The sequence below is a fragment of the Eriocheir sinensis genome, chromosome 8, assembly GCF_024679095.1.
Source record: "Eriocheir sinensis breed Jianghai 21 chromosome 8, ASM2467909v1, whole genome shotgun sequence".
In the NCBI taxonomy this organism is placed as follows: domain Eukaryota; kingdom Metazoa; phylum Arthropoda; class Malacostraca; order Decapoda; family Varunidae; genus Eriocheir; species Eriocheir sinensis.
In genome coordinates this window covers 280871-303310 of record NC_066516.1, presented here as the reverse complement: position 1 = coordinate 303310, position 22440 = coordinate 280871, and the positions used below count along the sequence as shown (strand labels likewise).

Sequence of the window (22440 nt, the reverse complement as noted above, 5' to 3'; positions counted from 1 at the left end):
ACGATACAGAACACCCAACCTCGAGGAAGCTGATTTAGTGAGAAAAGAGATGTGAAGTTTCCAGTTGAGATTTTGAGCTAAGGATAGACCAAGGATATTTAATGTCGAAGAAGGTGACAGCTGAGTGTTATCGAAGAATAGGGGATAAGTGTTTGGAAGATTGTGTCGAGTTGATAGGTGGAGAAATCAGGTTTTCGAGGCTTTGGAGGACACAAGGTTCCTTTTACCCCAATCAGAAATGATAGCAATGTCTGAGGTTAAGCGTTCTGCACCCACCAGTCTGGAGTCATGTACTTCCTGTTGAGATGGTCTTCTATTGAAAGAAGTTGAATAATGCAGAGTGGAGTCGTCAGCATGTGAGTGGATTAGACAGTTTGTTATGGAGAGAAGATCATTGATGAATAACAGGAAGAGAGTGGGTGATAGGACAGAGCCCTGTGGAACACCACTGTTAATAGGTTTAGGGGAAGAACAGTGACCGTCTACCACCACAGAGATAGAACGGCCGGAAAGGAAACTGGAGAAAAGGAACAGAGAGAGGGATAGAATCCGAAAGAGGGCAGTTTAAAAAGCAAAGACTTGTGTCAGACTCTATCAAAAGCTTTCGATATGTCTAGTGCAACTTAGAAAGTTTCCCTGAAACGGCTAAGAGAGGATGACCAAGAGTCAGTTAAAAGAGCAAGAAAATCGCCAGTAGAGCGCCCCTTGCGGAATCCATACTGGCGACCAAATAGAAGATCAGAAGTGGAAAGGTGCTTTTGAATCTTCCGGTTAAGGATTGATTCAAAAGCTTTAGATAGACAGGAAAGTTAAGCTAAAGGGCGGTAGTTTGAAAATACGTCTAAACAGGGTGACCGCTCTATTCCTTCAAACTGCCGTCCTATAGCTTATTTTCTTGTCTTTCTAAAGCTTTTGAAACATTTCTTAATTAATAGGAAATTTATGAAGCTCTATCAACCTACAACCTCTTCTTCGATCACCAGTTTTCTTAACCCTTTAACATGCTGATAGCCGGAGAAACGTCCACAGCCATATGCTGATTCTCAGCTAAAATATGAACTATTACAGCAAATAATGTTAACCCTACTTTATGATATATCATTGATTTGTTCTTCAACAAGTGAAATATTATACCCTCATTTAATTCATGTGGCGTATAATCCGTGATTCTTTAGTTTGGCGGTCAAAAAACACGTAGAATATTTTCTTCGTTAGTTTCTCTCTCTCTCTCTCTCTCTCTGGCACACAAACACTGTTCTTCCATTGCTTAGTGGGGTTGTCCACTCACACTCACAACATTCCTTTTACTCTGTTATCCCTCTTGGTATTTCATTCGCGCCCATTCACTTCACATGCCAATACCCTCGCATAGTGCACTTTTTTTACAATTTTCACCAATCCACACTTTATTCTTCCCCCTTTACGAGACATACTAGAATTATACATACATTTAATATTGTACTATTTATAAAAAATAAAAATAAATTTACAAACTAGACGCATAGCACTCGGAGAGTGCACACCTCCGCCAAAGATCGCTCTGAAAATTGGTGTGGGCATCAACTGTGATCCTATGCATCATATGGAAGCATTTTTTTTTTCGAAATTTGATGAAATTCTATTTTTTTGGAAACTTTGACCTTTTACGAATTTTTCGAGGTCAAAGTCAAAGGTCAAGGTCAAGGACATGCAAGGTACATCATATAGAAGCATTTGTTTCGAAATTTGATAAAATTCTTTTTTTTTAAACTTTGACCTTGGGCGAACTTTTCGAGGTCAAGGTCAAAGGTCAAAATCAAACGCCATACAAGGTGCGTCTTTCCATGAGCTAAAATATGAACCAAGTCTGAAGTCTCTACGCTGATGATAACCGAAGTTATTGCCAAAAATATGTGAATCTTCCCTCCTCTTCAGCTGGCGCTGATCAAGGTGTGTGTGTGTGTGTGTGTGTGTGTGTGTGTGTGTATGTGTGTGTGAGTGTGAGTGTGTGTGTGTGTGTGTGTGTGTGTGTGTGTGTGTGTGTGTGTGTGTGTGTGTGTGTGTGTGTGAGTGTGTGTGTGTGTGTGTGTTTGCAGGCAAAGGATTAAGTGTAGTGAGAGGGATTGCCGGAATGAGTAAACCATGAGGGAACATGTCAGAGAACAAGGTGCAAAAGAAAATGGTTTGTATGCTGAAAACTTGACAAAGGCTTGCTGTTTCTGTTCTTTGATCTCTTTATTGATGCTTTCCTTCTTCAGGTCCCACGTCTGGTGGATGTGTTGCAACTTAGTGTCTGACGCTGTGAGCTGCTGAGTCAACTGCAGATTATGCTGCCCTTGGTCCTTAATCTCCTCTTGAAGTTCAGTGACTTGGGAGATCATCTTTTGGATGGTTGCCTGGATGTCCCTGCCAAGGTACACTGGGGTAAATATTTCATCACACTGTCTTATTCTTGCTGGGCCAGTCACAAGGATGATCAAATACACAAGAACTGTGTGGAAGGCAAATGAAAAATAAAGTTGGGAGCATCAACTGTGTGTGGCCACAGTGTTCATCTCTGTGCAAGTGGCCGCCCTTGAGTCTGTGCTGGGTGAGACACTGGATCAGCGTGACTTCAAAATTGCCACAGTTTACCTTCCCCAGGTTTTCCCAGGTACCCATTTAATGACCATCCTGAAAGAGAGGATGAACAGCTGGGTGGGTTGCATGCTGACTGCCTGAGCTGGCATTGAATCCCATGCCCAGAGATTCATAGTTAGAAACACTAACCACTGCACCACAGTGATGTTAAAGCAAAGCATCTAATTCAAAGAATGCTGCTTTAAACTAATCGCTACCATCCATGAATTTATCCAATCTTGTTCTGGTACTTTCAACTATGTTTAAATGAAGTGCTGTAAAGTTTGTTCAATTACCCAGCTATATTCAACCTATTTATGTCATATGTGGCCCTTGTCCATAAACTTATCTAACCCATTTCAGGAACTTTTATTCACATATCTACTCAATAGATGACTGTAAAATCTGTAAAAGTCATCCACTACTCATTGTTTATCTTCTTGAATTTCTATTGGTTATTCATGCCCACTGCCAAGAGTAATGACCAACTTGTTTACCAAAAACACTTATTTGTGCTAAACCCCTTCATGAAGTCTCCCTGGTGGTATGGTTGGCATGCAAGCTACAGCTTGTCTAGCTTAGGATGACCCTGGCCAGGGCAGCCAATGCACAATCCACCAATAAGTTATCTTCAGTTTCAAGATGGTTGACAAATGGGAGTATCTGGAACCTGGAAAAGCTACTGTGAAGATCTGACGGTCACAGCGGCACTGACTCCTGAAGTGTTGGGTTCTTATCCACCAGAGGCTCAAGGGCCAAACAGATGGACATGGGCACTGATCTATCTATCTATCTATCTATCTATCTATCTATATCTCCGATGCCCTGCTCCCTCTTGGGAACTTCCCTCCAGGGGGTGGCCGCGGCAGAAGTGCCTCCATCTCTCCCTGTTCTGGCACTCCCTCTCAGCACATTCAGTCCGCCAACTTCCAACTCTCTCGCTCCAATACTCAATCACCCTATTGATCCACTTCACAGGTGGTCTTCCCCTGACACTCTCTCCTTATCAGGGTTGGTGATTTTTTTATTATTTTTTTTAAATTTAAAAAAAAAAAAAAAATCATTGATTTTTATCTCTCTCTCTCTCTCTCTCTCTCTCTCTCTCTCTCTATATATATATATCTCTATATATATATACATATACATATATATATATACATATATATATATATATATATATATATATATATATATATATATATATATATATGTATATATATATATGTATATGTATATATATATATATATATATATATATATATATATATATATATACTGATTAGTGATTTGAAAGTCTCCAAGTCAATAAAGACTTGCTTTTGGTTGAAAAAAGTTTAAAGAACCCTTCAAATATTTTCTGCTTCCTGAATTCAGGAATCAGGAATCACACATCTTAAACAAATTCTATCTCCTTAATTTACATAAGTATTTGCCATTTGTATTACATTGATACATAGATTAGGCAACATAGAAATTATATCTCTTCTCCAGGATGGGCCTACTTTAATACTCTAACATATTTCAAGGATTAATTCATCTCAGTTGTCAGTTCCTACTTTTACATTTATAATAATGTAGGAGTCTTTTTAAGGGGGGTAGGTATATACCTTGAGAGAATAAATGAATCATTGCACATGAATAGGTTGTTTTACTTTACCATCTTTGAAGCACATCATTTAACTTATGGAATACTTTTAGTCCAAAAAAATAAAAAATAAATAAAAATCATGATTTTTTTATTAAAAAAAATCAATTTAATCATTTGATTAAATCAATTTGATTTAATCATTGCCAACCCTGTTCCTTATACACTCTCTTCATGAATTCATTCTCCCCCATTCTCATGACTTGTCAAAACCATCTCAACGCACCCCGCTTCACCCACTCCACCTCTCACACGCCACTCCTCTCGCTGTTACACCCATACCAAACAGCTCATACACGCTTTCATTGCTTTCTCCATCCCATCCTAACACACCACATGCACCTCTATTATAACTCATTTCCACTGCACATATTCTCAATTGCTGTGCTGCACTCCATGTCCACGTCTCTGATGCATATGACAGAGTTGGCAGGATAACACTGTTCCTTATTCCCCTCTTTACCTCCATGCTCACACTTTTTCCTTTCATAACTCTCCAATGCACCCACCACTTGTCTGCCCTTCACTGCTCTTTCCCTCACCTCACCTTCCATACTGCCATGCTTATATAAAACAGTCCCTAAATATTTAAACTCGGTCACCTCCTCCATTCCCTCATCCCCTAACCTTATCCTACACTTCATTGTTCCCTCTTCTCTAACTCTGTACGGCTTTGCAAAATCAATGGCCTGTTCTCTTGCCCTCTAATACCATTACCTTACTCTTTCCAGCATTTACTCTCAGCTTTCTCCTCTTACACACCCTGTCAAACTCAGCCACTATCCTCTGCAGCATCCCCTCATTCTCTGCCAACAACATTGTATCATATGCAAACAGCCCCGCAATCAATGACTCCTCTGTACCTCTCACTTTCAGCCTTGGACCAAGCTCCCCCCCTCTGGCTTTCATTTCTCTCATGCAACCGTCCATGTACACATTAAAAAGCCATGGTGACATCACACACCCCTGTCTCACACCCACACCAACACCAAAACTCTCACTCAATTCACCCTTCACATGTACAGAGGCACTCGCATCCTTATATAGGGATTGGATTCCCTCCAGCAAATGCCCTCCCACACCATATATCCTTAAAACATCCCACAACCCCTTCCTGTCAACCCTGTCATATGCCTTCTCCAAGTCCGTGAATGCAGCAAGTAGCTTCCTATCCTTCTCTATGTATTTTTCAACTAACATTTGAGTGCAAATATTTGGTCTACACAACCCCTCCCTTTCAGCAGGAGCCTACAACAAGGGGCAGGAAGCAACTGTTGAGAGAAGAGGATGGAGGGGCAGAGTACAGCAGAGGCATGGACTTAGGTAGGTGCAAGGAATGAGAATAACAAAGGAAAATGCAATGGACACAACTATCTGGAGAAGGTTCATAAACGCCACTGACCTCACTCCAGGGAGACGACCAAAGAAAAAAAGGACGACGACTTAATTTTTTCCCATTTTGGCAGAGAAGGGAAATCTGAAAACAGTGCAAGTAAAATAAACAAGTGTAAAATAGATCCCACCTACTCTTTTGATTTTTCCTGATGGATTTCTTGCAACATTGCTATGAGCTTGTCCATTTTCTCCTTGGTTGCCTTCATGAAGCTGGCTCTCTGCTGCAGCTGGGCCAGATGATCTTTCTTCTTTTGGTTGTCCTCCTTGAGCAATGCCAGTTTGTCATCCCTCTTCTTGATCTCCTGTTCCTCACTGGCCTGGATCACACAGCCCTCCAGCCTCTGCTTCTCACTGTTGGCCTGGTGAACAAGGGACATCATGCCTTGGGGACAAATTGTAATGCTGAAATTTAGACAAGTACGGGAAAATGTAAATTAGGGAGGAAAAGTAGTGTTAAGTATTATAAGTAGATATAAGTTCCACCTGGCAACTTATAATACTTAACCCAGTAACTGCGGGGTTCATGTTTCTTAAAGGCCCCTCTAAGCGAGAAAAATGAGAAAAAAAATCATCACTCACACAAAGCATTTCATAATACAGTCGTCCCTCAAATAGTATGGGGGTTAGGGACCCAGGACCCCCGTACTATTCGAAAATCTGTATAAAATTAGTGCCCCTCTAGAAACTCTCCTGAGCACTCCTACGGAATCTAGCTCCCGCCTGGCTCAGTTGCCAGTTATGCATTTTCTGCTGCAGTCATAGTGCATTGTTACCACGCTGGGGGGATCGAGGGGGGTGAAGCCCCCCCCATTAGAGGTCAGGTTATTTAAAGTTCGGTTGGAGTAGTTTAAATATGCGTCCCTTAACTACGTATATAAGAAGGAGGCATAATGACGTATTTTGGAGGCGCGGAGTCAATCTCCACAATTACTGTTTCGTATCTTATTTCAAGTTTGATTTAGACAGCAATAGAGACTATGGTAGAGAGTATGATAGAGTGTGAGTGTATGACAAGGTACGCTTGCTGACAATGTGGAAGGGAGCACTGCCAGCATGGCTCTGTTGCCCAGCGTGGTAACACTATGGCAGAAAATGCATAACTGGCAACTTTGGTCGACGAGTAGAAGCTGAGCCAGGTGGGACTTGGATTCAAGTGGTATGCTCTCCCTACCGCAACTTAACTCATACGAAAATGTAGCTTCTCCTAAATTTGAATTCTTCTGATTGATTGCAAGGTAAACAGCTTTCTCGAATGCTTTGGGGTGCTTACAGCAAGTATTTTGGTTTGTCTCTTGGGTCCCATGTTCATGTTATATGGTAATGGAGAACCGTATTTGAGGCTGTGCACACACACGGACCTAAGGAAAGCGCATACGTTTCAATCTGGCAAAACGTTATTCCTGATGTGCACACACATGGACTGAGGAGATGCGCATGGGTGGCAGTCTGGGCCGATAATCCCATTCATTAAAGTAAAGCCACCGAACTGTCATTTTTAGGGTCGGAAGATGAGGGATACACGGGTGAGAAAAGCCTGGCCGAACCCATTAACCCTTTCAATACGATGACGCCTACGTAGGCGTCATGAAGCCCCAGTAGCATATACGATGATGCCTATGTAGGCGTCATATTTCTATTCTGTTTCTTCTTCTATTGAGTTGTCCCACTTTGTGTTGGTTACTAAGTAAAGACGCCGATGCTGTCCTTGAAATCCTATTGCTCCTCCCACCATCCTTGTTCCCACCAATCACAAAAATGAGCTAAAGTATGCACCGCCTTCTTCCGCCTTTGTGTCTAAAAATAGGAAGTCTCATTGGCTGTCTCTCTCTCTCTCTCTCTCAGACACCGAGGCGCCGACACCATCACGCGTAATAACGTTGCCAGATTGCCGTATTCAGCCTCCTATTTTTGCCGATTTCCGACCCAAAAACTGCCTCCTCGACCCCAATAACTGCCTATATAAATAGATATCGGTAAAATAATTAATTATTGGTGTCTTTTGGCAATTGCTATGGCTCAGAAATAGGTAAATACGAGGCTCTGGGTACGATAATCTGGCAACGGTGCGTCTCGCCCACCTCTCTCTCTCTCTCTCTCTCTCTCTCTCTCTCTCCCAGACACCCAGGTGCCCACACCACCCCTCCTGGCCTCTCTCTCTCTCTCACACACACACACACACACACACACACACGTACATACATACATTGTGATGACAAAGGAGTATCCGGCAGCTCTCTGATTGATGATAACAGAGTTGTATTTCCTGATAATTTCTCGACATTCTTCCTCCTCTACACAATCATCTGCTTTCTCTATTTCTTTCCCCCTTGCCCCTTTCTCCCCTTTCTTTACTTCGTTTTTTTTTTTTTTCGCGTTGACGCAATTTATATTATGCATAGCAGGTATATGTTGACTCGTCGTGTATGCTGCTTTGCAAATACGGGATACATGTAATGAGGGCTTTCAGCAGCATAATATACGGAGGCGACAAGCAGATACATGCTGGCTTAGGTTTCCCGCGCACGCCGTATATCAGCCAGGCGGGCTTTTTGAACATCCGGCGCAAAGGGGTTAAGGGGAAGCCTGACCTGACGACACCTGACCCCGGCAGATTTCCACAATCTTGCAGCCCTAAAAATGGCAGTTCGGTGGATTCACTTAATTGGGCTGATGTCGACTCCACCAATTCTACCTCCATGGGTAGAACAGTGTTGCCATTCACATCATTGCTATTTGGTGCGACGAGCGGGAAATTTAAAAATCCTAAAAATAAAAAATTCTATGACAATCCGTATAAAACCGAAACCGTACTATTGAAAACCATACTATGTGAGGGACGACTGTATAGATCAACGCATTTGTGATCAGTTTATGCATCATCTATTTTTGGGGGTTTATATCATGGTGAAAATTTGGCCTATCGCTGCTACACGGTAAAGCCACAAATTTGGCCCATCGCTGCTACCGGGTTAATACTACTTTTCCTCCCCAATTTACATTTTCCTGTACTTAACTAAATTTCGGCATTACAAAATTTCTGGTTTATGGTAAATGGAGTGGTTGAATGGGTGAAGCACAGTATTCCGAGATGATTTAGACACGTGGTATGATTGAAAGAGGACAACTTTGTGAAAAGTGTATTAGGACAAGGTCTGGGGAGAGGACATCAAGGGAGACATCAAGGGAAATGGATCAATAGAGTGGACAAGTACTGAAAGGAGAGAGGTGACAGCAAGGGATTAACCCAGTGGTAGCAGCGGGGATCATGTTTCTTAACGGTCCCTCCAAGCGAGAAAAATGAGAAAAAATCACCCCTCACACAAACCATTTCATAATATATATCAAAGCATTTGTGATCAGATTATGCATCATCTATTTTGGGGGGTTTATATCATGGCACAAATTTGGCCCGTCGCTGCTACACAGTAAAGCCACAAATTTGGCCCGTCACTGCTACCAGTTTAATTCTTTTTTTTTAGACAGGGAGGCTGGCTGCTCAAAGTCAAAAACATCAAAAAAGCCTGCTGGGCACTGCTCCAATAGAAAAAAAAAAATGAGGCCAAAACTTGAAAAGAGGTCAATTTCTGGTGTTGTCTTGAAACTCTCCTCTTGAAGGAGTACAAGTCATAGACAGGAGGAAACAGGACGAGGAAAAAAAGAATGAAGATGCTCATTAGCTCTTGCATAAGGAATTTGGATAGAATAGGGGTGAGCACGAGTAGAAAAGTTATGTGTAGTGAGGCAGCGGAAGTGGGGGAGGCATGCAGTTAGCAGGTTCAGAAGAGCAGTCAGAATGAAAATATCAATAAAAGATAGAAAGAGATGCACTGTGATAGAATTTCAAAGGTAAAAGGCAGTCAGCAGGAGAGGTGATGAAATGAAGAGCCTTTCACCAAGGCCATCTAGAGGGGGAGGCCTCTTCACTGGGGGGGTGAAGCCCCCCTTCCCCCTCCCGTTAGGTAGGTTTGGTTAAATTTATTTGGCTCGCGGTTTGGGGCGATGGAAATACGAAGCGCAGGACGGGACATGGCGGCGGCGTGTGTGGTCCAATTCGTGGGCCTGTGTTGCAAGAAACACCTCCTTGCAAAAACAAGTCACGCTGCTGTCCCCCACACATGCGTACAGGGGGGAATACACAGCAGGAAAAACATTAATTTACCTGGTTTTGTTCAATTAGTGTGTACACTTCCGAGTGTGAGCGGTGAGTGAAATGAATAAACAGTATGCATGTTGAACCTCTCTCTGAGAGTTGTTTTGCAGCTGCGGCGGCGGGTGCAACAGCCATTGAAAAGTCAGTCATTTAATGATTTGACGGAAACAATTATCACATTATTTCACAACACACTGAAAACTTTAAAAAAAATGTTTCGTCTGAACATGCGAGACTAATACACTTGTAGAATTTTACCCATATGCGAATTCATTTCTGCGAGGAGGTATTTCTCACAACACCGGCTGCACTGTCGCTGCCGCCGCCGCCAAAGGAGGCTACACTTTCGTGTTCTCAGCCTCCGTATGCCACTTACTCTCGGAGGGGATGTACGTGATTTATTGCTCTGGCTTTATTTCTGGGTATGTTAAGTTTCTGTGCATCCAGTTGGCACAGGTCAATCGTATACGTTTCAGGATGAGAAAAAAGTGTGCGAAAGTATCCATCTTATTGTTTTGTGATATGACTTGACCTGGAGTTTCACAGTGTTTCAGTCAAATATAATGTTTATTTAGTAATCCTGACCCATATTATGCTAAATATAGTAATATAGTATTATATATATATATATATATATATATATATATATATATATATATATATATATATATATATATATATATATATATATATAAAATATTCCTCTTTTTTTTATTGTAGATAGTGGTCAAGGTCTCGGAACTTACAAGATCCATCTCTGATGAGGGCTTAGGAAACCTAGTGAACTCTGAGGACTTACCAGACCTTACTATCTATCTATCTATATCTCCGACGCCTTGCTCCCTCTTGGGAACTGCCCTCCAGGGGGTGGCTGTGGCAGAAGTGCCTCCATCTCTCCCTGTTCTGGCACTCCCTCTCAGCACATTCAGTCCTGCTACTTCCAACTCTCTCGCTCCAGTACTCACTCACCCTGTTGATCCACTTCACAGGTGGTCTTCCCCTCCCTCAATCCTTCCCTCATACACTCTCCACGAATTCATTCTCCCCCATTCTCATCACGTGTCCAAAGAATCTCAGTGCACCACATTTCACCCACTCCACACTTCACTCATTACTAAATTGACATTACTAAAGACACTGTTAAATTTTGTAAAAAAAGAAATAAGTTAAAGGGCTATACAGGCTGCATGTTACCTGAAGATGCATGTACAAAATCATCCATTTCTGTTTATTCCAGGCACCCTGATTTTTGTGCAGCCCAGGCTTGGCAGGCAGACTGGGACATCAAGTCTACCTTCTAGTTTTGTGTAAAATAGTTTTTTGCTGAATTTCATATATTTTGGTTTGAGAAACAGAAGTTCTCAATACTTTTTTTTTTCAATATTTTTTTCAATTATCTCTAAGTCGGATTTATTTTTATGTAATTACAGTCATTTACAGCCAGTAGCAGTCCAGAAGCCTTATTTTTGTACCACAGTACCATTTGGAATGAATATAGCATGTTTTCATATTCTATTTTTATCTTTTTCCAACTGTGATTCCAATCGGCACACGTTGATCATAATCGTTGCAATTTCATCCGTCGACTGATTTAGGGTTAACCTGAGCTTTTTCATTCCTTTCTCTTCCCTATTGTTGCTGCTTTTACTTGTTCTCTTTCCTCTTCCTGATCCACCACTTCATCACTGTCATTTCACACTCTCCAAGAAACCTTTTTCTGACTGTTCTTTCTCCATTTCTGTGCTTTGCTTCATTGAAAATTTCTTTCATCTTAACTTTTTCCTCTATGTTCATATTTTTCCCAAAGTAAGTTTCTTTTTATTGATCTATACCTTTTGGTAGTCCACTCCAACTAAGATGAGCATATGCACGTGTGCACATGTGTGTATGAGCAGTGGCGTACCCAGAAAATTGATATATATATATATATATATATATATATATATATATATATATATATATATATATATATATATATATATATATATATATATATATATATATATATATATATATATATATATATATATATATATATATATATATATATATATATATATATATATATATATATTTATAAAGAGAAAGAGAGAGAGAATTTTTCTGCGTCCAGTATTATTGCAAGCGCAGGGATCCCATACAGCTTGAGGATTCGGGTTAGATCACCAGGGTAAATTTATTATTTTTTATACATACATGCATTGATACATACATATACCTACATTGTACATTTTAGAAGTTTGTTGGTAGCATTTAAGTACAACATAAATCTGGGAGATTTAAATAATCTTAAAAGTACTAATTTTATGTTACTTGAGCGAACATTACTTTTAAAATCTTGTTCATTTCTGTAATTTGGACTGCAAAAATTTACCCTCAAAACAACACTGCTTACTTTAGAACTACATGTTCTGATAAAAAAGTATTATACTAGCAAGGAATTTTTTTCATATTCATATAACATGTATAATCTTCATTTATACAGGCTGCTGCTGTAATACATGTTTTTACAAGATACATGGAAACTGGGTCAGTTATTTTATGAATATAAAATAAAAATTAACTAGATGAATTAGATTAGTTACTGTTAACAACAATACATTGAAACTGGTTTACCTCAAATTTAGGCGTCAGTTCTTACGTGCAAATTCATCAAGGACTTCATGATCAAGATTTGTGTCACAATAGACAAAATAAGGCCAGTCCATCTAAACGACTTTCACTTATTGCGTTCCTAAGGTATGTTTTAAGCAATTTAAGGGCGCTAAAGGATCGCTCATTGGTGGAAGTGCTAACAGGTAGGGTTGAACAAATTGCAATAAGGTGGAAAATTTTGTATATGTGCCCAATTTTTTTGGCACATGCCAATGTCTTAACAACTTGCTTTGACCTCTCATGAGATTAACGACGCTTCCAATAACTCTACCCCCGTAGATATTCATCTTCAACGAGATCTGCATCTCCATCGAGAAATTTTCCATAAAATTCAACTGCCTCCTTCAGTTCACTAAAATCAGTATCGACAGAAAGAGAGGGAACAAGATTTACCAACAAAAAACTCCTAATGTGTTCAGATGCAAACCTTTCCCTGAGTTGTGCTATAGCAGTGTCCGAAAATGGGAGAAAAATAGCTCTTCGATAGTACTCCTATGGAGTTGCTGTTGGAGGGTTAGCCTTAATTATGTTTCTGATGACCACTGATTGTTCAAGGCTTCTGGATGATATCTCCGGACCTTTCCTCAGTTTGGGCAAAAAGTTGGTTGAACATATTTCCATCATGATAGGACTGAAATGCATATATGCAGCTCTGTGTAGCTACACTTTCAAGAGCACCCATCAGCTCTTGTTGTGACCCCTGCAGTTTTCTGGCAAGGGTTTAGTGACACTTAGAACTGAGGTGAGCACTTCCAAACTCATGAGAAAACCTGGGTCACTTATTGCTTTAGATTAGGATTGGCTGCTGCTTCTTCACCTAATGTGTTTTGCAGTAGGCTAATTATTCTTAATCATTATTTCATTATTTACCTACCTGATTAACGTAATTATCCGGGGCATCAGCCGAGTCAGTGGTGACTTTCGTACACCAGATACAGTACGTACGTGAAGCGTTTTGTGACCAAGGAGGAAATATGTAAAGAATGGAAAGGCACAAATCCCAAGCCTGCGTGAATTCAAGAAATGACACACGCTTTAGAAAAAAGTACTACATAAACAGAAAATGAAGTCTATCAATCATAATTTTCAGAAATTTGGAATTTGTGGTCAGAAAAATATACGGATAACATGGATAGGCTACTGCCACGTGAGCCAACGTCGTCAATGAATGTTTCTCAAAATAGATCACCTGCTCTTATTCAACTCAGCAGCTCCATTGTTCAAGTGCTGAACATACAATAGTCACTCAGCCACTCTACACTATCCACTGTCAAGCACAAAACGGTCATTAAAGGTGGTAATATAGCGGCAAAGGTCGACCTTACAGGTCCCATACGCGTCTCGCGTCGCCTGCCACTCTCCCCGTCATAATACAGAAGCACATTACATACTCCCCACTGTCACCAGACAAGTTCACTTGCTGCCTCTACAAGTATAATTATATAGTCCTCCAATCACTTTGACTGCACCTTACACCTAAAATCAAGTAAATATGAGAGGCAAGAAGGAGAGAAGGCACACTTACGACTTTCGTGCTCTCTCTCTGCCAGAGCCATCCCAATCTCGTATTCCTCTTCTTCCAGTCTCCCCGCTCCCGCTACAAACAGTCAAACACCACTCCGCCATTTTCAGTTGACAGCTTGACATCGCACTCTTCACACAATTTTATGAACCCATCATTTAACATCTTACTTTTTTATCACTCAGAGCACACCTTATATCCTACCATTAACTCAAAACAAAACCAAAGGGGAAATAACTCAGTCAGTCCATGCCACTGAGCTCTCAACTCCACACACACACACACACGCACACACACACACACATTTCGTAATCGTAATACTAATATACATATTCCTATTATTTTCCTGTAACATTTATTTATTCATTATTATTTTTCTTTGCAAAAGGGGGGGGGGCATGGCCCCATGGCCTCCCCCCTCGGTACACCACTGTGTATGAGCGTGTAGGGTGGGGAAGGAAGGGATGAGGAGGGAGAGAAGGGTGAAGGAGGGAGAGAGGAGGGTGGAGGGGCATGGTAGGGAGGGGGTAAGAGGTGGGTGGGCAAAAAGTAGGAAAGAGGAAGGAAGGAAGAGGTAAAGGAAGGATGAGGGGAGGGAGGGTGGAGGGGGTATGGCAGGGAGGGGGGTAGGGAGAGGAGGTAAGAGGTGGGAGGGATGAGGGAGGGAGGGAGGAGGGAAGGAGGGGAGGAGGGGTATGGCAGGGAGGGGGGGGTAGGGAGAGGAGGTAAGAGGGAGGGATGAGGAGGGAAGGAGGGAGGAGGGGTGGAGGGGTATGGCAGGGAGGGGGGTAGGGAGAGGAGGTAAGAGGTGGGAGGGATGAGGGAGGGAGGGAGGAAGGGTGGAGGGGTATGGCAGGGAGGGGGGTAGGGGAGAGGAGGGGGGAGGGAGGAGGGAAGGAGGGAGGAGGGGTGGAGGGGCATGGCAGGGAGGGGTAGGGAGAGGAGGTAAGAGGGAGGGAAGGAGGGAGGAGGGGTGGAGGGTATGGCAGGGAGGGGGGAGAGGAGGTAAGAGGTGGGAGGGATGAGGAGGAGGAGGAGGAAGGAGGAGGAAGGGTGGAGGGGTATGGCAGGGAGGGGGGTAGGGAGAGGGAGGTGGGAGGGATGAGGGAGGGAAGGAGGGAGGAGGGGTGAGGGGTGGTGGGAGGGGGGGTAGGGAGAGGGAGGTAAGAGGTGGGAGGGATGAGGAGGGAGGGGAGGGAGGAGGAAGGAGGGAGGAGGTGGAGGGGGTAGGGCAGGGAGGGGGGGGAGAGGAGGTAAGAGGTGGGAGGATGAGGGAGGAGGGAGGAGGGAGGAGGAGGGTGGAGGGTATGGCAGGGAGGGGGGTAGGGAGAGGAGGTAAGAGGTGGGAGGGATGAGGGAGGGAGGAGGGGTGGAGGGGTATGGCAGGGAGGGGGGTAGGGAGAGGAGGTAAGAGGTAGGAGGGTAAAAAGTAGGAAGGAAGAGGTAAAGGAAGAGATGAGGGAGGGAGAGAGGAGGGGTGGAGGGTTATGGCAGGGAGGGGATGGGGCAGACATGTGACCTGGAGCACTTAGGGAAAGACATTTCAATCAATGCCTTGTAGAAATTGCCTGCTATTCACACTCCTGCACATACAAATACAATCCCTGTCAAGTAGAACATCATATATCGTCACCCTCATGAAATAATCGCCTAAGTCATTTTTCAATATGTGACGCCCATTTTTGTATAGTTGCCTTGGTCATTCAGGATTTGAGTGTTCAAGGATTGGCCTTTTCATTCCTGCCTAACTCTTAAGACAAATGAGATAATGACATTTCTTTAATGATTTCCTTAAAAGTAGAAAATAATGACTTAGGCTGTTTGTTTACGAAGGTGACGATATACAGTAGAGCCCCACTTAGCGCGAGATCAATTAGCGCAAGCCACCATCTACCAAGAAAAAAATTAATTAGCGCGAAAGCGTCACTTAGCGCGAGCAGCCACCACAACTAAATTTTGAAAATTGCGCCAAGCCGCCATGATGCGCGGCACAAGCCGTCACGATGCACGGCACAAGCCGCCATGATGCGCGGCACAAGCCGCCATGATGCGCGGCACAAGCCGCCATGATGCGCGGCACAAGTCGCCGTGATGCGCGGCACAAGCCGCCATGATGCACGGCACAAGCCGCCATGATGCGCAGCACATGCCGCCATGATGCGCGGCACAAGTCGCCATGATGCGCGGCACAAGTCGCCGTGATGCGCGGCACAAGCCGCCATGATGCACGGCACAAGCCGCCATGATGCGCAGCACATGCCGCCATGATGCGCGGCACAAGCCGCCATGATGCGCGGCACAAGTCGCCGTGATGCGCGGCACAAGCCGCCATGATGCACGGCACAAGCCGCCATGATGCGCAGCACATGCCGCCATGATGCGCAGCACATGCCGCCATGATGCGCAGCACAAGCCACGAGAGCCCGTACTCTAGCAGACGACGCCATGTTGATACAGAGCAAGTGCTTTGTTTATGTTGTGTATGTGGATACGGGCAACTGACCTTGGCCGTGTGTGACGCACACCAGGAAAATTTGGATTTGCCGGTTGTCCAAGTGTGATACTGCCTTAAGGCTGCGAGGCTGCTGACCGGGTGAGCGCCGGCGATGACGTCATCGGACTCCCAGCGAATCACAATCGTGTTTTCAGAGCTCAACCAATCGTAGCTTTTTTTTTTTTAATGTGAGTGATTATTTTGAGTAATTATCAAACCCAAAGTCAGACCCACGTGTGCACCAAATATTTTTTTTCATATTGGTTACTTTATTCAATTAGCGCGAATTCAGTTAGCGCGACCGCGTTCATCCACCTAATTCTCGCGCTAAATGGGGCTCTACTGTACAACATTTAGGAAAACCCAAGTTACTTTAAAGTGTCTGCAGTTAAAATAGGTGTAGTTCTATATCAATAAGTATGTCACTGTATTGCATTTTTTACAGTAAGGAGGCAGCTCAAGGGGAAAAACAAATTAACCCGGTAGCAGCGATGGGCCAAATTTGTGGCTTTACTGTGTAGCAGTGACGGGCCAAATTTGTGGCTTTACTGTGTAGCAGCGACGTGCCAAATTTGTGGCTTTACTGTGTAGCAGTGACGGGCCAAATTTGTGGCTTTACTGTGTAGCAGCGACGTGCCAAATTTGTGGCTTTACTGTGTAGCAGTGACGGGCCAAATTTGTGGCTTTACTGTGTAGCAGTGATGGGCCAAATTTGTGGCTTTACTGAGTAGCAGCGACGTGCCAAATTTGTGGCTTTACTGTGTAGCAGCGACTGGCCAAATTTGTGGCTTTACTGTGTAGCAGCGACTGGCCAAATTTGTGGCTTTACTGTGTAGCAGTGACGGGCCAAATTTGTGACTTTACTGTGTAGCAGTGACGGGTCAAATTTGTGGCTTTACTGTGTAGCAGCGACCGGCCAAATTTGTGGCTTTACTGTGTAGCAGCGACGGGCCAAATTTGTGGCTTTACTGTGTAACAGCGACGGGCCAAATTTGTGGCTTTACTGTGTAGCAGCAACGGGCCAAATTTGTGGCTTTACTGTGTAGCAGCGACGGGCCAAATTTGTGGCTTTACTGTGTAGCAGTGATGGGCCAAATTTGTGACTTTACTGTGTAGCAGTGACGTGCCAAATTTGTGGCTTTACTGTGTAGCAGCGACGGGCCAAATTTGTGGCTTTACTGTGTAGCAGCGACGGGCCAAATTTGTGGCTTTACTGTGTAGCAGCGACGGGCCAAATTTGTGGCTTTACTGTGTAGCAGCAACGGGCCAAATTTGTGGCTTTACTTTGTAGCAGCGACTGGCCAAGTTTGTGGCTTTACTGTGTAGCAGCGACGGACCAAATCTGTGGCTTTACTGTGTAGCAGCGACTGACCAAATTTGTGGCTTTACTGTGTAGCAGCAATTGGCCAAATTTGTGGCTTTACTGTGTAGCAGCGACAGGCCAAATTTGTGGCTTTACTGTGTAGCAGCGACCCAAATTTGTGGCTTTACTGTGTAGCAGCGACCAAATTTGTGGCTTTACTGTAGCAGCTACGGGCCAAATTTGTGGCTTTACTTTGTAGCAGCGACTGGCCAAGTTTGTGGCTTTACTGTGTAGCAGCGACCGCCCAAATTTGTGGCTTTACTGTGTAGCAGCAATTGGCCAAATTTGTGGCTTTACTGTGTAGCAGCGACAGGCCAAATTTGTGGCTTTACTGTGTAGCAGTGACGGGCCAAATTTGTGGCTTTACTGTGTAGCAGCGACTGTCCAAATTTATGGCTGCTGTGTAACGGGCCAAATTTGTGGTTTACTGTGTAGCAGTGACGTAAATTTTCAGGCTTTAACAGCGTAGCAGCCAAATTTGTGGCTTTACTGTGTAGCAGCGACTGGCCAAATTTATGGCTTTACTGTGTAGCAGCGACTGGCCAAATTTATGGCTTTACTGTGTAGCAGTGATGGGCCAAATTTGTGACTTTACTGTGTAGCAGTGACTGGCCAAATTTGTGGCCTTACTGTGTAGCAGTGACGGGCCAAATTTGTGGCCTTACTGTGTAGCAGCGACTGGCCAAATTTGTGGCTTTTTTTTTTTTTTTTTTTTTTTTTACGTTGTTGCCTATTGCGCCGGTAGGCATCTTCCCGGTGGGGCCTGATGGTCGGCCCAAGGCTTCTTCCAGGTGGGGCCTGATGGTCGGCCCAGCCCGTTCTGGCGCAGGCGAGTGTTTATAGTGGCGCCATCTTGCATTGGCTCATGCTGCCCCCCGGAACTCGTTCTTGATTCAGACGGCTTCCTCTGGAGTCCGGGTTGATGGGTGGTCTTCAGGACAGCATGTGGGTAGTTTAAGCCACCGGGCGGTGACTGAAAAATCCGAGTGGTAGTGGGGATTCGAACCGCGTCATCCAGCGGTGAATGTGAGCCCAATCACGCCTACCACCTACGCCACCTGTGCTTTCCCGTGTAGCAGCGACAGGCCAAATTTGTGGCTTTACCGTGTAGCAGCGATGGGCCAAATTTGTGGCTTTACCGTGTAGCAGCGACGGCCAAATTTGTGGCTTCACCGTGTAGCAGTGACGGGCCAAATTTGTGCCATGATATAAACCCCCAAAAATAGATGATGCATAATCTGATCACAAATGCTTTGATATATATTGTGAAATGGTTTGTGTGAGGGGTGATTTTTTCTCATTTTTCTCGCTTTGAGGGACCATTAAGAAACATGATCCCTGCTGCTACCGGGTTAAAGCCAAAAAGTCTGCTGATCACTGCTACAATAAAAGAAAGTAGAGATGAGTGACTAGAGAGGGTCAATTCCGGATGGAGTGGCGTCGTGATACTCCCCTGTTGAAAGAGATCAAGGCAGGAAGAAATATAGATGAAGGAAGGTGCTGGTCAACTCTTGCATAAGGGATTTAGGGCCGCTTTCACAGTCGTCTTGTTTGTTTTGATCATTACCAATGGCGCCGATCGACGCTATAGTTATCCACGTGAAACTGGCCGATGGGGTAGTGGCGGCTGCAGAGGAAGCGAGAGGTGTTGAGTGTGTGTGGTAAGGTGCAGGGCTAGGCTAACCACGCAGCCACCACTACCCCATCGGCCAGTTTTAAGTGGAAATTCTATAGTGGCGATCGGCGCCATTGGTAACGATCAAAACAAACAAAACGACTGTGAAAGCGGCCCTTAGACAGTATAGGGATGAGCATGAGTAAAAAGTCGTGTGGAGTGGGACTGCAAGAGGGGGGGAGGCATGCAGTTAGCAAGTTCAGATGAGCAGTCAGCATGATGATAGTGTTGTGACATTGACAGGTATGTTAATGTAGTGACTGGTTACATGAAGCCTTGTACCCTTTATTTACCTATTTGTAGTCTACAGGGCCCAAGCTAAGCTCTAATAGTCCCATCTCCATATCTACATTCATCCAGCCTTTCCTCCCTTTAGATGATCAGGAAACACCACAGGACATGACAACATGTTCCTAGCAAAATCTCAGCCTGTGATGGTGATTTGTGACAACAGAAGAATTTGTAATTATATAAGACTAATTTGGGATTATAGAAGTCAATTCCAATTATAAAACTCATTAGGTATTACAGAACACATTTGTGACTAGAGAAATGTGATTACAGAAGACTCGTAAGTGATTCTGAAAGAGTCTTCTGGCGACAAGACAAGGTTCTCTCAGACAAACCTCCATGATCCTGAGCTCGGTGTCCTTTATGGCAATGTCCAGCTGGGCTAAAGAGAGTCCTAGTGCATCAAGCCGGGCCTTCAGAGCCAACTTCTCCTCCTGGCACCTCTGCAGCTCCTCTGTCTTTACTGCCACTCTCCTCACATCCTGCACAAAAGGGTTAGCTTGTAGTACTCCGGCATCCCCGAGGAGGAAGGAAAGTTGGATAGTTTCGTTTAGTCGGTGCAACATCTGTGGTCATATGCCGGAGAGAGACAGAAGGGGAAGGAATTACGTATAGGAGAAGGGAACAGATCCCAGGAGATGGGACACAACCCCCGATTAACACCTGGTACCCATTCACTGCTGGGTGGACAGGGGCGTAGGGTATTGGAAAAGCCGCCCAAACGAGGAGGAAGGAGGATAATGGATAATGAAAGGGGTTACTGTTGGATCAGAAATGTATTTTGTTACGATATTTGTTTGAGGAAGAGGACACACACACACACACACACACACACGAATTAAGGTATGGATGCCCCCTGGGTAAGAGTGACCACATGATAACAGAGATGGAAACAGAGGAGGAAGGAAGTGAAGGGGATGAATCATATAAAAGAAATGTTAAACTATAGGAAGGCAGACGTGGAAAATCTCAGGAAATACTATGGAGAGCCGGACTGGGATGAGTTAAAGAGAACAAGTGAAGTGCAAGAAAAGTGTGATATTTTCATGGAGGCATATAAATCAGGAGTTATGAAATTTGTACCAGAATACAAACCTAAAGAAAAATGAAAAAAGGACTGGTTTAATGCAAAATGTGCTAAGGCAAAAGAAAAAAAGAGACAAAGCATGGAAAAGATTGAAAAGAAATAAAAACCGAAAGAATAAAGAAGATTTTAATAATTATTGGTTATATGTTGCGGTGATAATTACTCGCCACCACAGAGGCATACGCCTCCGTGGTCTAGTGGTCAGCATGCCTGGCTTCTACTCTGCGGGCCTGGGTTCGAATCCCAGCCCGGGCGTGCAGCTCACCCAGCTGTTCATCCTCCCTCTCGGGCTGGTCGATAAATGGGTACCTGGGGAAACCTGGGGAAGGTAAACTGTGGTAACCTGGATGTCACATTGGCCCTGTGTCCCAGGGTAATGGGCTCCCTCCTACCACAGGCTCAAGGGCCAATGTTACAGAGATGAGCACAGAGGCCATGCGCTGCTACAGCGTATGCCCACAATTTTACCTTTACCTTTAATGCATTTTATCATCTGCAGGATAACGTCATTCTGGTTTGAACTAATTTAGCACCGGGTCGCTGACATTAGGTCATCATTGCATTACAGAAATTATTGACAATTTTGATGAGGCTGTCGTGAGGATGAAAAAAAAATTGTAACCCATTCCGCTTCAAGACGTTATCTGCCAGTTTAAATGCTGTGGCTGACGTCATTCCTGCTCAAATGAGGGAATGATAATTCCAGGTGGTAGATTGAGTATAATTGCCAGTAAAAGTATGGAGAAGCAAAATATCTGCCATAATCAATACTAAAACCACATACTGCAACAGCTTGGTTAAGTGTAAGATATATGAGGATGGGAGGTACAGGGGGGTCGTCTAATATGCGAGAATATGGGCGGTTCAAAGCCTCGCATATCGCAAATTCGCATATTAGGAACCTTAAAAAGCATGTAAATAATGGTATATGGGCGGTCAGCCACATTTTCCCAATGTAATAAACTGCTTTTTCGAGTTCTTTGGAGGCGCCATAATAACAACAACAGCAAAAACAATAGCCCACAGGCTAGCTTGCACACAGCACAGACACAGCTTGTGAGAGCAATGGCTGCTTTAGACGTACTGATGAAGAGAACACGTGGAGCCGTCTCACAGAGTAGAGTTGCCAGATTGCGCCATTGTTTATTTCCTTCCTTGAAGTGAGTAACAGCAAGTTCATTATTTGGTAGGAAATGGATGTTAGCGAAGTCGGGAACATGAAATGAATGAAAAAAAAACCTTTGATCTTACTCCCGAGTCAAGTCACCGCTCCACGTGCTCCACTTCAAGGGGAGGGAGGGAGGAAGGAGGTCGCATATGAGGTGGTTCGCATATCCCAAGTTCGCATATCAGGCGACCCCCCTGTATTTATGTCATAATGAGCGTATGCACCGCCTGCGCCGATTATACTGTTTAGTCTGCTTCGAAACTTCGAGGCGTGTCACTAGTGGAGCCCGTTTCCACATACCTGTTGAGCAATAGTGATACGGTAGAGATGGACACATCAAACCGCCGTGCTGTTTGGAGATGACCGAGGCCTTCAGTGTGACAGATAATAATGTCTT

General features: G+C 43.9%; 1 protein-coding gene across 1 annotated transcript; it reads right to left on the bottom strand.

The window, feature by feature from the left end:
* Positions 1 to 2: 2 nt before the first annotated feature.
* Positions 3 to 21841, bottom strand: LOC126995360 (cingulin-like protein 1). The gene is made up of 3 exons (XM_050854837.1): positions 20124 to 21841; positions 5771 to 5997; positions 3 to 2385 (listed from the first exon to the last, which is right to left on the bottom strand). Exons 1-3 carry the CDS (start codon positions 20352 to 20354, stop codon positions 1911 to 1913), a joined length of 933 nt encoding a protein of 310 aa, XP_050710794.1. The 5' UTR covers positions 20355 to 21841; the 3' UTR covers positions 3 to 1910.
* Between the last annotated feature and the right edge of the window lie 599 nt (positions 21842 to 22440).